Here is a 14,807-nt window from a genome sequence, read left to right on the forward strand (position 1 = left end):
TAGGGGTTTCCATTTCCTGTTCTAAAGGTAGTGTCTGCATGAGCCAAGTGGAGTTGGTCCCCAAGTTCAGGAAGATGTTTTAGATTCTTACACTTTAATGATCCCAGCATTCCACCTTGGGAGCTATCGCCACTCAAGCATGCCTCCCATGAGTATAGCCAGTGATCTCTGGGAGGGACCCTGGCTGGCAGGGCAGCGTGTATTTATGGACTGGACACCAGATAAAAGTCCACGGCAAAGGGACTCAGCAGATGCAGCGTGTGGACACAGGATATGCAGAGCACATGTAGCCTGTTCTTGAAGAAGCCATTTACCCAGAACTCGGCTCCCAGCTGGGACAGTCTGAAGTTAGAGTTTCATCCTTGGACCAGGACTATGTACCTTCCTGGACATGGTTAACCTCATAGGAGCTATGTTTGTACATCATCTCCCCACAGAAGTACAGGAACTAGTCACCTCAAAATCCATCACCTCTTACTTGTTGCCTTCGCTCAGCAAGATGTGAAGAGGCTCGGGGGTGAATCCCTGTGTTACACACACTGAAGATCTGGCTTGTCAGCCCTACTATGTGCTCTGCTGTCCTGAGCATCGCTGACACTGTCCAGGGATGTGGGTGCTGTACCCACTCCCAGGTGTTTGCATGAAGCTACGTGCTGTGGGTCATGTGTCACACATGAAAGTAATGCACATATGCATACATGCATGTGCCTATATACAGGCAGACTTCGATAGAGCCTTCCCTTTCTGGTGGCCCATGTTAATGAAGTCACCTGTCATTTGCTTTGAAACTAAAGAAAGGATCCTGGTGTCTCTAAAAAATTGAGGTGAGGAAGGGAGGTCTTAGCTCCAGATCGGACAGATTTGGTGTCTCATTGGCATGGTTCCTACATCTGACCCCAACTCATACTCCAGTTGTCTCCCTGTGACACAGAAACGCTCTGTGGCTCTGAGGGCTCTTCTTGGGACAAATGTGGCTCTCTGCACGTCTTACCTCACAAAGTGCCAGAGTCAGGGTTCCAGTTATCATAAAGCTAGCTGCTGCCCAATTCAAAGTAAGGGAAAAGTTCATGGTGAGGTCCAAAGATGAGCTCTCCTCCTCCTCCTCCTCCTCCTCCTCCTCCTCCTCCTGCCTCTACTCTCAGATTATATAATGACCCAGATGTGTGTGCTGTAAAACTGGTGAACATGTCCCTACACCCTGACAGCCCCTTGGAGTAGTCAGCCCTATTCTCAATAATTTGGGATGTAAGTTAGCCAAAAGAAACTTGTTGTTGCTGTTGTTGAAAATAATAGGTCTGCATTTATCTACGTGCTGGTGACCAGGTGGCTTTCGGGAGCTAGAAGTCACACAGATTGGGTTAAGGGACACAGACTCTACTTCCTCCTAAGCTAAACCTCCCCTCAAACCTCAGGAATTCTCTGCCCGCCCGCATGGCCTTCATGAGTGCTAGTGTGGCATGCTGAAATGGAATTTACATTTTCAGAGGATTGTCCGGACGGCCAAAATGTAAGAGAGACAATGAGTCAGAGAAGCAAAGGCTCGGCCTCACCAGGCTGAGGCTGCTTATTGAACAGCAAGGAGCCCCAACCTTTCTGAGCGATGAATGTCAGGCAACTTTAGAGGGGCTGGGGGTGGGGTGGGGTGTGCTTAAGTTCTCTTAATCACTGAGCCATGTCCACAGCGGGGAATGGCAGCAGCTCTTCATAGTCTGTACTATCTTTAAATTTGCATATGTTTGTGTGTGTTCGTGTGCGTGTGAGCAGGTGCACACATGCCACAGTGTGTATATGGTGTTCATGATCACCTCTACCGTATTTTGAGACAGGATCTCATTGTTGTTTAACCTGTCTGTTCCCCAGGCTAGCCGGCCTTTGGTTTTTCTATGGCCTCTCCCATCTCTGCCTCTCATCTCTCAGTAGGAACTCTAGGATTACAGACAAGCACACTATTCCTTCTAAGTTTTATGTAGGTTCTGGGGTTTCAAGCTCAGGTCTGCCCACTTGTACAGCAAGTACTTTGCCCACGGAGCCATCTCTCCAGCCCTCACAATATTCTTTTAGTCCCATCTCTTGGCTTCTCCTGGTCACAGCCCCATCTTTAAATGTTCATCTACCTTTTCTGAGTGTCTTGAAAATTCACATCTGGGGTGTAGGCTCTTTATGTCATACAAGCAAAGTCTAAATTTCCACACAGGAAGTTTTTAGAAACCAATAGACCATGTTACTCTGACTGATAGATGGTACCAGGTTCCAAAACAGATTTTTCTGATCTGTGTTTGAGTTACTCACGCTGCTATCCATTCTAGTCACTTTTTGCTTGACCACATGCAAAACACTCAGTTAGAGACACTATATTTTTAAACCTTCTAAAATAATTTGGTCATGGATAGAGAGATGGCTCAGCTGTTAACATGTCTCTTGAGGAGCTCTGGAGTTGGGTTCCCAGCACCCACATCCTATAGTTTACAGCCACTTACAACTCCAGCTCCAAAGAATCCAATGGATTCTTTATTTTTAAAGATTTTATTAGCTAGGTGGTGGTGGCTCACGCCTTTAATCCCAGCACTAGGGAGGCAGAGGCAGGCAGATTTCTGAATTCGAGGCCAGCCTGGTCTACAAAGTGAGTTCCAGGACAGCCAGGGCTATACAGAGAAACCCTGTCTCAAAAAAACAAACAAACAAAAAAACAAACAAACAAAAAAACAATTTGCTAATAAAAGTGTTCAAGATAAAACAATGGCCCCTTTAAAAGTGAATAATACAAGCTTCCGAACAGGAACAACAACAACAACAACAACATCAAAAGACAACAAACCAACCCACAAACAAGGGCTTTCTGGTGTGCTCTGCTATCCTGTTTGCCTTTGTAAACCTGTTCTGCCATCGAGCATTGAAATCTCACCATGACTCAGGCTCTTAGTCCCTGCTATACAAATAGAGTCATGTTTCCCAAACTAAGGGGCAATCACTTTTTCTTTCTCTTGGGAAATAAGGGCTTAGTATGTAACACTAACCTCAGGCTGCTACTATGTGTGTATTTCACAGCAGAAAAAAATGTATCTCCCAAACTAGTCTGCAATTGTGACAGTTATCTATTCTTTCTTCATTCCCCCTCCCCTCCCCCCACAGTAAAGCCTGGACCACCCACATGCACTGTGGGTCAGGAAGGGTGAGCACAGGGGTGAAGGACAGTTGCCTAGCTACCAACAGGTGCATCCACTTGGAACACATTCCTTGCAAAGCATGTGCTATTTGTCCACAGCCTTCTTATAACTACTCTCAATCCAGTATCTTAGTTCCAGAGATCTAGAGGTGCTTTGCAGCCCTGTGAACAGTAATCAGCAACTCACCCTCCACCTTTGTCCCTCTAGTGTCCTGCTATCGCTTTGGGTGGTCCTTATCTTCCTGTAGGTTTGGTTTTGGTTTTGTGTTATGGCAGCTGTTCATTATTGAGGCTATGTGATTATGAATTATCCACATATGTTCCATTGTAGGTCTAGCTGCCCAGAAGTCCCAAGTTTGGGTCCTCCTCTAAGTCTTAGGGAGGGTGTCAAAAATCACAAAAACAGTTTTCTTTTCCTGGAAATGCTGGTGCTGCCCAGAAAGAAGCTAAAGCTTGCCAGCTTGGTTTCCTTTTTGATGTTTGTGACTGTGAGTCTCAACCAGCCAGCTCCTTCCTGACAGAAAGGCACAAGCCAGAGACTATTCCAGGGCTTTCTTCCAACCTCATTTCAGAAAAGCACACTCATGCTGACCCACTCATGCTTTTCTGAGATGGACATATCTTTGGGATATTTGTGGAGCCCTGTGCAGCAGTGGCCACTTCAAGAGGCTCAGCATTTTCCACTGTCAGGGTGATATTTTTAAATTTTGGATCAGAGGGTGCCAGAAGGTTTTTTTGGTTGGTTGGTTGGTTTTTTTTATTTTGTTTTTGGTTTTGTTTTCCTTTCCTCTTTTATGGATTTGGCCAGTGAGAACCCTTTGAAGGCCAAAGAGAAGGCTCAGGGTACAAAGATGATGGACAGATCCCTGGCTCAGGGTAAAAGCTGCCAAGCCTGGGGACCTGAGTTCAATTCCTGGGTCCCACAGAGAAAACAAACAAACAAACCCCAACAATTCCACAAAGTTGTTCTCTGACAAGTGCGTGGTGGCTTGTGCTCCCTACAGGGAGAGAAAAATAAATGAATAAAATGTAATAAAAAATACAAAAAAGTGGAAAAGAAAACCCTTGGGACCTGCAGGGAGAAAGGGTGGCATAATGTGCTTAGAGCACTGGGGGAGACATGATCGGACAGGCCCGGAGTCAAGCCGCCATCTTTCCATAGAGCCTGGCTCTGAAGATGCTTGCTGTTTTGCTAGAAAGTTAAAGGACTATTTAGATTGTTCAGGAGGCTTACAAAGCCTCACATGAAAAACCAGGCAGTGTTCACTGTAGACTGCTGGGTTGAAGACTCTGTATGTTTGTCATAGCTAATCACAAAGCAAATACCATGCGTTGAGATTAATATGACTCCACCCCTAAGGACTCCCTCCCCTGAGGAACCCTAGCACTGAAGACCTCTCCCCTGGGTACCCCATGTCTGAGAACCCTCCCACCTGGTGACCTCACCCTTGAGAACCTCACTCACCCCATGAATCCAAGGACCCCACTCCTGAATACCTCATCCCTGAGAACCTCCAACTCTGAGTTCCTGGGTGACCCCATTCCTGGTGACCTTACCGCTGAGGATCTACCTCCATTTGTGGTGACCTCACCCTGTCAACCCCCACCTCTGGTGACCCATACTACCAAGAACTCCAACAGAAAGCTAACACGAAGGCAAAGAATCACAATTCTAGACCCACTTCCTTTTTCTTGAACTTTATTGAGGCATAATTGACATAAAAAAAATTACAGGATTTGGTGGATACACACCTAAGTTTGTTCTTTAAGCTTTGCAAAATGCTAATATTTTAATTGCATCTCTTTTTCTGCAAAGTTATCATTGGTGGAATCCTTAGGGGTGGGACCCTCCGGGCGAGGGTTCATCAGGGGTGGGAGGCCTTGGGGTAGGGTCATCTAGACCTCAACAGACAGTATGTGACCAGCTATGGAAACCACACAGAGTCATGAACCCAAAGAACGTAAACTGAACAAACAGTGCATGGCTCTCCACAAAGGGTGGGACGATTAGGTCTCAAACCTGTGACCAATGGCTAAGTGAAGCGTACCTATTTAACATCTCAAAGTGAGCCTGGCTGCCAGGTTCTCCCAGCATCCCTTAGTCCATACTGGTTTCATGGTATAGCTGCCGTTCCCTATATACCCCAACTGCTAACCCAGTCTTTTTGTCTACCCTTTACCTTCCTGGCCTTTTGGTCTCCTGGTCTCCTGACTCTCCCCTCCCCCTCTCCTCCCAGCTCAGGGTCCTGTTCACTCTGGACTCTCCTAGATGTCCCTGCCTGGCTCTGCTCTCCCTCGCGTCTACAGTTAACCTTCTCCTCTACCATACCTAGGAGCAGCCATGGCTTGCTTTGTTTCTTTCTTTCTTTCTTTCTTTCTTTCTTTCTTTCTTTTTTTCTCCCCCATTCAGGGGTCTGAATGGTCTAAATTATTGATGGAAATTTCATACAAAGAAAAACCTCCCTTTGCCAGGGTAGTGGCAGCTTTTACTCCAACACCCAGGAGGCAAAGGCAGGCCTGTGAGTTCAAGGCTACATAGTGAGTTCCAGCGTTGGGTAGCCAGGGCTACACAATGAGACCCTATCTGAGAGAGAGAGAGAGAGAGAGAGAGAGAGAGAGAGAGAGAGAGAGAGAGAGAGAGAGAGAGAGAATATCTCCCTTCAACTTTAAAAACTTTTTTTTAATTTTATGAGTGCTCTAGCTGCATGCCAGAAGAGGGTACCAAGTCCCACTACAGATGGTTGTGAACCACCATGTGGTGGCTGGGAACTGAACTTAGGACCTCTGGAAGAGCAACCAGTGCTCTTAACCTCTGAGCCATCTCCCCAGCCCTTCCCTCCATCTTTTATTTTAGAGTGTAATCTGTATGAGCAAGGCATACTGAACACTCGTGACAGTGAGCAGTGCACACCGATTCCCTGAACACTCGTGACAGTGAGGAGTGCACACCGATTCCCTGAACACTCACGACAGTGAGCAGTGCACACCGATTCCCTGAACACTCGTGACAGTGAGCAGTGCACACCGATTCCCTCTCTCACAGTTTTCTTACTGTATCTCAGAGTTAACCATGCTGTCTTAGCTTTACTATGGCATCACTGGTTTTATCTCATGGTTTGGTTTCCCCACACTTGTCACACGCAAATCAGCCCCATGTTCGTTTGTTTAGCAGAAACAGTCTTAAGCTGTGTCCCACTTCCCTTGGCACAGCCCCAGCTGTGCCATGTGTTCAGTAAAATCTAGCATTTATTCTGTTCCTCTGTGCAGCACTATAACTCTACTTAAAAATAACTGAATTGTATTCTTTTTTTTTTTTTTTTTTTTGGTTTTTCGAGACAGGGTTTCTCTGTGTAGTCGTGGCTGTCCTGGAACTCACTCTGTAGACCAGGCTGGCCTCGAACTCAGAAATCCGCCTGCCTCTGCCTCCCGAGTGCTGGGATTAAAGGCTTGCGCCACCACTGCCCAGCCTGAATTGTATTCTTTAGGATATGTATGAAAATATGCTTTCATCTTGAGTTGACGTAGATCAGCAGTGACTCACTGGGTGCATTGTGTCTACATCTAGGGGTTTGCATCTAGGAAGGAGTCTACCGAGACATAGGTGCTATCCCTCATCTTCTGTCTGGTTGTCAGGCAACAGCTTGGGTGCCCCACCCCTATCAAGGAATGTTTGAATTGTTTATAGGCTTGTCCATGGTTTTTTTTGTTTGTTTGTTTGTTTGTTTTGTTTTGTTTTTTTGGTTTTTCGAGACAGGGTTTCTCTGTATAGCCTTGGCTGTCCTGGAACTCACTCTGTAGACCAGGCTGGCCTCGAACTCAGAAATCTGCCTGCCTCTGCCTCCTGAGTGCTGGGATTAAAGGCGTGAGCCACCACACCCAGCTCTTGTCCGTGTTTCTTAAGGATTTGTTTTCATGTTTAATTATGAGTCTGTGTGTCTGTGTGGGGTTATGTGCTTGTGAGTGCAAATGCCCTTGGTGGCCAGAAGAGGGCATCAGACCCCACACCACCTCTACCCCCACCCCAACCCCCCGGAGCTGGAGTTATAAGAGATTGTGAGTTGTCTGGCATGGGCGCTGAGAACCAAACTCTAGTCCTATATGAGGATAGTATGTGCTCTTAAACCTCTGAGCCGTCTCTCCAAGCCCTAGACACAATCAATCTTAAAAAGTCCCACAGCTGATAACCCAAAACCTAATATACCTGTTTGCACTGTCTGGCAATGTTTAAAGAGTGTCAAAGAGTAACTGCATGTGTAATTTCCTCCGAGGTCACACCACTTGCCCACATCACAGGCTATGTCATGATTTTGTGTTGACACCAACACTGCATCACAGAAACTGCTGATCTACAATCTCACATGCAAATTCAACTTCCCGAAAGTGGCATGGCTGCTAATTTACAACTCAGCCTTTGGATGGAAGACTGAGAATCTTTGTACATGATTAAGGAAATCCTGTATTTTTGGGTGAGGACTATCTCGTCGACCACTAGTTTCTTTCCTCTAATTTCCTCCCGTCATGATCCATGCACGAAGCATTGTCTGTTAACGTGTGAGGATTCTCCAGTGTGCAAACCTCAGACTGCTTCCCTGTCTTGGGTAATGGCACCTCTGCAGAAGTGTTGCAGCAAATACTGTGACTCAGGTGATGGGTCCTCACTGTTTTCTGTTACACTCTGTTATACGAACCATATATATGAAAACTGTAAATGATATCATCAGCCTGGGAGTGTTCTCAGCAGAGCAGCACAAAATCAAGTCATGTGGTGGATATATGTATTTTTCAAAAAAAAAAATCTTCCAAGTATGGTAGTGTATACCTTCAATCCCAGCACTCAAGAGGCAGAGGCAGAGGAAGGAGGATTTCTGTGTGAGTTCAAGGCCAGCCTGGTCTACTTCTGTAGAGAAGGAGATCCAAGAGAGCCATAGTAAGACCCTGTCTAAAAACAGTCATTTCTGAAAACTCCTTGCCCAGAGAGTTCACACTAGCACATTGTACAAGACTCCTGTTAGGAGGGACATAATGCTGATCCCTCTATTTCCCCCAAGAGTCACAAAGCCTATGAGATACCACAGCCTGACCAGGGTGCTTCAGGAATGCCCTCAGTCGTCTCTCCAGCATCCTGAAGACACTAAAGTCACCTAAGTCCCAAGCCAGCTGCCTCACTCTCTCCATCTTTAGAACCTTACTCAGAGTCCACACTGTCCTGCAAAAAGACTTTTTTCTTAAGTAGAACTTTAGCATCCTCTGTCACTGTGTCAAGAAAATAATTTTGCATATAGTAACTCTTTCTAAAGTAAAGGCCAGTGGCTACGAGTCCGCCGGTGACGGCAAAAATTTTCTCCATGGTTTTCACCAGCTTTTCCGCCACAGATTCATTCGGCTCACTTGACAGCAAATGGGGTGACTTAATGGTGGACTCCAGCTCTTCCACAGACATGGACCACTCCTTGGCCATGTTTTCCAGTGACTTGTCATCCAGCCCAAAGCAAGCCCTGTAGTGCGTCAGGATCTTCTCAAGTTCCTCAATGTCGTCATGGAAGAATGACATCATGGGGATGGTGGCCGACGCTCCAGCCTTCAGAGCCTCCAGCCAAATTGTCTGTTTCAGGACATCTCTCCTGCGATCAATAGCAGGCTCGGTAATGGTAGGGAGGCACTGCACGAAGATGTGGCGCTTGTGTGCTGGCAGCTCTTCCAAAAGGGTGGACTCCAGGCTAGGAAAATCAAACTGTGCTACGTCAAAGCTGGAGACTAAGAAGACACGAGTAGAGGCTGCCTTAGCACTCTGCAGATTCTTTACACAGTCACTTCGGATCACCTCCAGGGTTTTCTCCCTATTGTAGGAACTGGGCTTAGCTTTCTTCTCACTCCACAAATCACCGTCAATTTTGGTCCGAACAAAGTAGAACTTCTTTTTCATTTTTTTGATTGCTTCAGCCAGCTGGGCTTCATTCTCTCTAAAGCGAGTAGATGAGATGATCAGAAAAAAGTCATACTCCTGGAACTTCATTTCCTTCAGATATTTTTCTGGTTTGAAGGTAGTTGTCCCGACCCCAGGGAGATCCCAGATGGTCACGTTAGGGAACTTAGGGTGGGTGTATTTCTTCCTGTCCTTGGTTGTCTCCACCGCTCCACTCTCAGCTGACTCACTTTCCTCATGTCCTATTCCCCGAAGGGCATTAATGAACGTGGACTTCCCTGCCCCTGTCTCCCCTGTCACAGCGATGTTCAGGGGGGCTTTCTCGATGTCTGTCAAGGCAGCATTGATTATAGAAATCACCTTCTGGATGTCTCCTTCTTGGATACGTGACTGAATTGAATCGATGGTCTCCTCAGAAATGATTTTGCTTTCCATCTTGAAATTCTTGAAGAATTCATTAAAGCTGGAGGCCATATTGTGAGCCTTTGCATCGGGTTTAGAAGAAGACTGACCCATGGTTGTGGGCACACAGGACACTGGAGGGAAGGCAGAAGTGGGAAAGAAGGTCAAAGGTTAGGACATCACAGAAGCGCTCAACTCTGCAGGTGGGGCAAAAGCTGATCTCTAGGCCTGGGAGCATTTTTCTGCTCAGTTCACTGATATTTCTAGGACCTGGCTGCTTTGTTTCCTCGAGAGATTGCTCATTAATTGCAATATTTGATTTCTCACGCCAAGCTTTCTAGACTAGATAATTTTTCATCTTTTTAAATTTTCGTTATTTTGAAAAAAGAAAAAAGAAAAATTGGGACACAGCACCATCTAATAAGCAAAAGGAGAAATGCCACCATCCTGCAGTCCATTTGTGCTGTGACAGTCTCTGACTTTGAGACAATCCTGGAGAGGGAGGGTGTAACGCAGAGGCACACAGTTTGTCTAGCTTGCACCAGGTCCTAGGTTCAATCTCCACTACCACATACACACAACAGTCATGGCTTACTACAATAAGACAGTAAGACAGTGTGGGGTTGTGGAAAAAGTACACAAATACAACAGTGTAAAATAAGAGTCCCACTGGAGAGATGACTCAGCAGCTAAGGGTGCTTGCTGCTCTTGCATGGAACCAAGTTCAATTCCCAATACCCGGATCAAGTGGCTCCGAACCACCTGTGACTACAGCTGCAGGGGATCTGACGCCCTCTTCTGGACTCTGAGGGCATCTGCACTCACATGCACACATCCCCATGAATACAAACACACATATACATAAATTAAAAAATGAAATGAATCTTAGAACTAAATCCTACTTCTTCTCTATAAAAGCCTGTAGTACCAGGACACTGACAAGATTGGGAGAAAACATTTGCAAAAGCCACAGTCACATCTAGTAAAAGATTGTGACCCAAAAATATATAAATAACTCTTGAAACTGAACAATAAAAACAACACTGGGCTGTGCTGATTCACACCTTTAATTCCAGCATTTGGGAGGCAGAAGCAGGTGAACCTCTGAATCTGAGGTTAGCCTGGTCTACAGAGTGAGTTCCAGGACAGCCAGGGCTAACCCCAGGTACACTATCTCAAATAAAAAACAAACAAAAAAAAAACAACATAAAATGGACTTTGGAAGACTACATGGCAGTTTCTTTAGCAGTAAATTAAACACAGTCAACATACAGGCTTCTTGACAGTCATATGTTTGTTCCCTCATGGACCTGCAACTGAATGTTTCCAGAGGGTTTGTACATAATTACAAACCTTGGAAGTAGCCAAAGTGCCCCTTCGGTAAGTGAATGAACTAAACAGCTATGGAGTTGCCAAGACAACCACATACGATTCAGACGTATAAGAGCTTAGCTGTTAAGCCACGAAAAGACTGAGTGGAAGACATCACCTGCAGAGACAACATGACTCCGATTCACATGTGCTGAGTGACCATCTGTATACAGCAAAATTATGGAAAAAAAATCAAGTCAGTAATGCCCCAGCTTGTAGGAGCCTAAATGAAAAGACCAGGTGGAGGGCAGTGGTAATACTTATGTGACACCATAACTGAGTGTGTGCTGAGATGCATCTCGGATGGATACAATGTGGTAGAAATTGTCATGTAGTCTTTGGACCTTGCCTGAGCACATGTCACCATTCTGGTGGGGAATCCCGGTGATGGGCGAAAGAGACCATGCACATATAGGGTGGCAGTATAAGTCACTTCCTTTTCTTTTTCCTCTGTGGAACTAAAACTTCTCTTAAAGAGTAAAATCTTAATTAAAAAGAAAAGAAAACAAAACAAACACCAAACACTAAAGTAAAGACCTTTAAACCCTTTGGGATATTTAATGAAATTCTTTTAAATTACATTTTATTTATTTTGTGTGTGTATGGGGGTGTGGTGCACATGCAGGGGTGAAATAACTTGTGAGAGTCAGTCCTCTCTCTCTACCACGTGGGGCCTGGAGACTGAATTCAAGTCATCAGGCTGTGTCCAGTGCCTTCCTCTACTGAACCATCTCATCCCTCAGTGGGATTTTCTAAGAGTTAGTCTACCTGAGCTGAGACCCCAGTCCTCACCCTGTTCCATCTTGTGTCTAAAAGAGTTCAAACACATGCCAGGAAGTCACCTAGGGGACTGACTGCTGCAGAATGTGTTGCAGGTAGAAGAGACAGTGTGAATGATACACATAGGGGGTTGAAGAGGACATTTGCCAGTCACAAAAAGAAGATTCCTCTGCCACTTTGGAACTCACATGACTTGTCAGGACACAGAAGATTTTGACATAGGACACAAGAAAAAAATCGCACACTCAGGACTAAACATAATGAATGAGATGCAAATCCTCATAGAGAGAGGGGAAATTTGCTAGATCAGGAAACCAGACCACCCAAGTCAGAGTGGGTGTTGGGGCAGAAGGTGGGCAGAAGGAAGCTGTGAGGGAGCAGGTACTTTCACTGGGGCCTCCCTGGCAGCCAATGTTACAGAAAGAGAAGAAAGGAATAGGGTAGTTTGGGGAAGAAATCATCTGAGCATGTATACAGATCCAGTTGGGTGTGTGTATGATCAGAGATGGCAAAAATTGTCCTTAACAGAACTAGAGGGGCTGGAGAGATGGCTCAGCGGTTAAGAACACTGACTGCTCTTCCGAAGGACCTGAGTTCAAATCCCAGCAACCACATAGTGGCTCACAACCATCCGTACTGAGATCTGATGCCCTCTTCTGGTGTGTCTGAAGACAGCTACAGTGTATTTACATATAATAATAAATAAATCTTTAAAACAAAACAAAACAAAACTAGAGACATCTGGCCTGTCACTGGATAGGTGAGGGAGTTGTCAGACACCATGAGTATCGATGAGTATCCAGCATGAATACCCACACGCATACTCCTGTGTGGATACACACACAGAGCAGACACACACAGAGGAGAATTCTTAGGCACCTGACGTGTGCTGACAGCATCCCACCATGTGGCAACTCTGAGTAGAAGTGCTAAGTCTTAGAAGGAGCATGTCTGGGTACAAAAAGGGTGGACCCCTAGAACCTTGTCTTCTAACTGTTGAGAGTGCATCTATCCACTGAGAAGAGGCCAGGGCAAGAGGAGACAGAATGCTGGGAATGTGTCCCACGAACCTCAAGTGTGCTTCCGTACACCGCTTCACTTCATCCCGACAACCCTGCAAGCAAAGGGTAGTGATGCTCGCTTAAAATTAAGCACTTTTGTTTTGGTGGAGTCCTAAGGGTTGAACCCATGGCCTTGTGCATGCTAAACAAGTACTCTACCACCGAGCTGCACCCCCAGTCTTCTCCACTTTAAAATTAAGGATCAAAAAAACTGAAAAGTGAAGACACCTGTAGGAGGAAGTCCTACTGTTGACTAAGTTCAGTGCTGGGATCCAAGGCTGAGGTTTGGCCCTCTGAGCTCAGAGTCCTTTGTAGAGGCCAGGGCAAGCATACAGTTTGGTGGAGAAATCAAAGTTTAGGGAGACACGAGGACTCCAGAGTTTGTGCTTAGATAATGTCCCTTGTCTTCTGAGTAAAAGGTGTTTGGATATTAGATAGATGGTGTCTGGTGTCAGGTGATCTCCAATAAAATCCCTATTCATCAACACCCCTGTCTTTTCCATAGCCTGGATATGACTGCTTCCTAAAAATATCCCATATATTCAGTTCTCTGAATGGCTTTTAGCTGTCTTCCATCCATCCTGCCTCTTAGCCTAAGCCTATGGTACCCCAACCACACCAAGCATGCCTGCAGTTCCACCCCCAGACCTACAGCCTATCATCCTGTTTGTAGACCTATATTAATTAATATATATATATATATATATATATATATATCATCTCACTCACCAGCTCCTTTGAGAAAGAGAGGTTTTTGGCAGAAGCCTTGAGTCCAGTGAAGAGCTTCCGTCTGCACCAGGCACAGTAAACGCACACAGATCTGTACAGACCGTTGTTTGCTGCTTGGAAGTCCAAGTGTGCTGCGCTGTGTGACTACCACAGAAGAGACTGTGCTGTGTATAAAGAGCTCTGAGGTTTATCACTAGCTGCTGCCCTGTCCTCACAGGAATCAAGCCAACAGAGGGAGGAGAACGCTCTAACAGTGAAGAACAGGAACTGCCAAAAACATGAAACTGAAAGCAGATTTCTGAGAACATAGAAATTTCTAGGCATAGAAACCGAAAGCCACCGAGGCCATAGGTCGCAACGGTCAGCATGCTTTTGGCATGGTATAGAAGGGAGGGTGCAGGAATCCAGGCAGGAGGATGAAATGACTGAGGAGGAGAAGTTTTTTGTTTGTTTGTTTTTTAAGATTTATTTTATTTATTATATGTAAGTACACTGTAGCTGTCTCAGACAGCTCCAGAAGAGGGCATCAGATCTCATCACGGATGGTTGTGAGCCACCATGTGGTTGCCGGGATTTGAACTGAGAACCTTTGGAAGAGCAGTCAGTGCTCTTAACCACTGAGCCATCTCTCCAGCCCAGAGGAGAAGTTTTATCTAGACCCCAGACTGTATTCATGCCATCAGAGAGCTGAGCCAGAACTCAGAGCCCACAAACCCACTCATGGCCTTGCTCCCCCTGAACAACTAGTCTCCATGGTGATAATATAATGATGTGTTTGTTACACCCCTTGACCTGGGTGCAGACTTTCCGAAAGGCTGTTTCCTAACTCACTCACTATAGGTGCCCAGCAAACCTGGAGATCCCACATAGGAAATAAAAACAAATGTTTGCTCAGACTTGTTCTGGGTACTCAGAAAGTGCTAGATTTACAGCTTTAGTTTTATTGCAAAGAGAACATATACAGCAGGTCTAGGAGGGAGCACAGAGCATCCCTCTCTTCCTCCCTGGAATCAGGGTAAGTACTCAATCCAAGAATATTGATACGTTCATCACTCACGAGGCTCCACTGAGCTTTATAATCCAGGGATTATGCCAGACTATGTCTCTAGGTTCCTTTCCCCACCCAGGTGACACTCCGTATCTGCCCACTACATACCAGTGACACACGGGTTCTCTAAATAGGAATGGGGGACAGACCCAGTCAAGTTACGTTAATCCAGAAAAAGAAATTTTTCCAATATTGAAATAAAAACAATATCACTATATTAAACACTGAACAGCCTGTTGCTGCTGTAACAATCTGGATAGTGCAAACCCGTGATGGGGCTGCAGTTAAGAAGTTCAGGAATAGGGGCTGGTGAGATGGCTCAGTGGGTAA

General features: G+C 45.6%; 1 protein-coding gene across 1 annotated transcript; it reads right to left on the minus strand.

Annotated features, from left to right (window-relative positions):
- Nucleotides 1-7,921: 7,921 nt before the first annotated feature.
- On the minus strand, nt 7,922-13,687 carry LOC110305662 (interferon-gamma-inducible GTPase 10). The gene is made up of 2 exons (XM_021177721.3): nt 13,430-13,687; nt 7,922-9,622 (listed from the first exon to the last, which is right to left on the minus strand). The coding sequence occupies exon 2, from the start codon at nt 9,600-9,602 to the stop codon at nt 8,349-8,351; it is 1,254 nt and encodes a 417-aa protein (XP_021033380.1). The 5' UTR covers nt 9,603-9,622; nt 13,430-13,687; the 3' UTR covers nt 7,922-8,348.
- Between the last annotated feature and the right edge of the window lie 1,120 nt (nt 13,688-14,807).

This window comes from Mus caroli, unplaced genomic scaffold (genome assembly GCF_978045245.1).
Source record: "Mus caroli unplaced genomic scaffold, Mus_caroli_1 scaffold_13, whole genome shotgun sequence".
In the NCBI taxonomy this organism is placed as follows: Eukaryota; Metazoa; Chordata; class Mammalia; order Rodentia; family Muridae; genus Mus; species Mus caroli.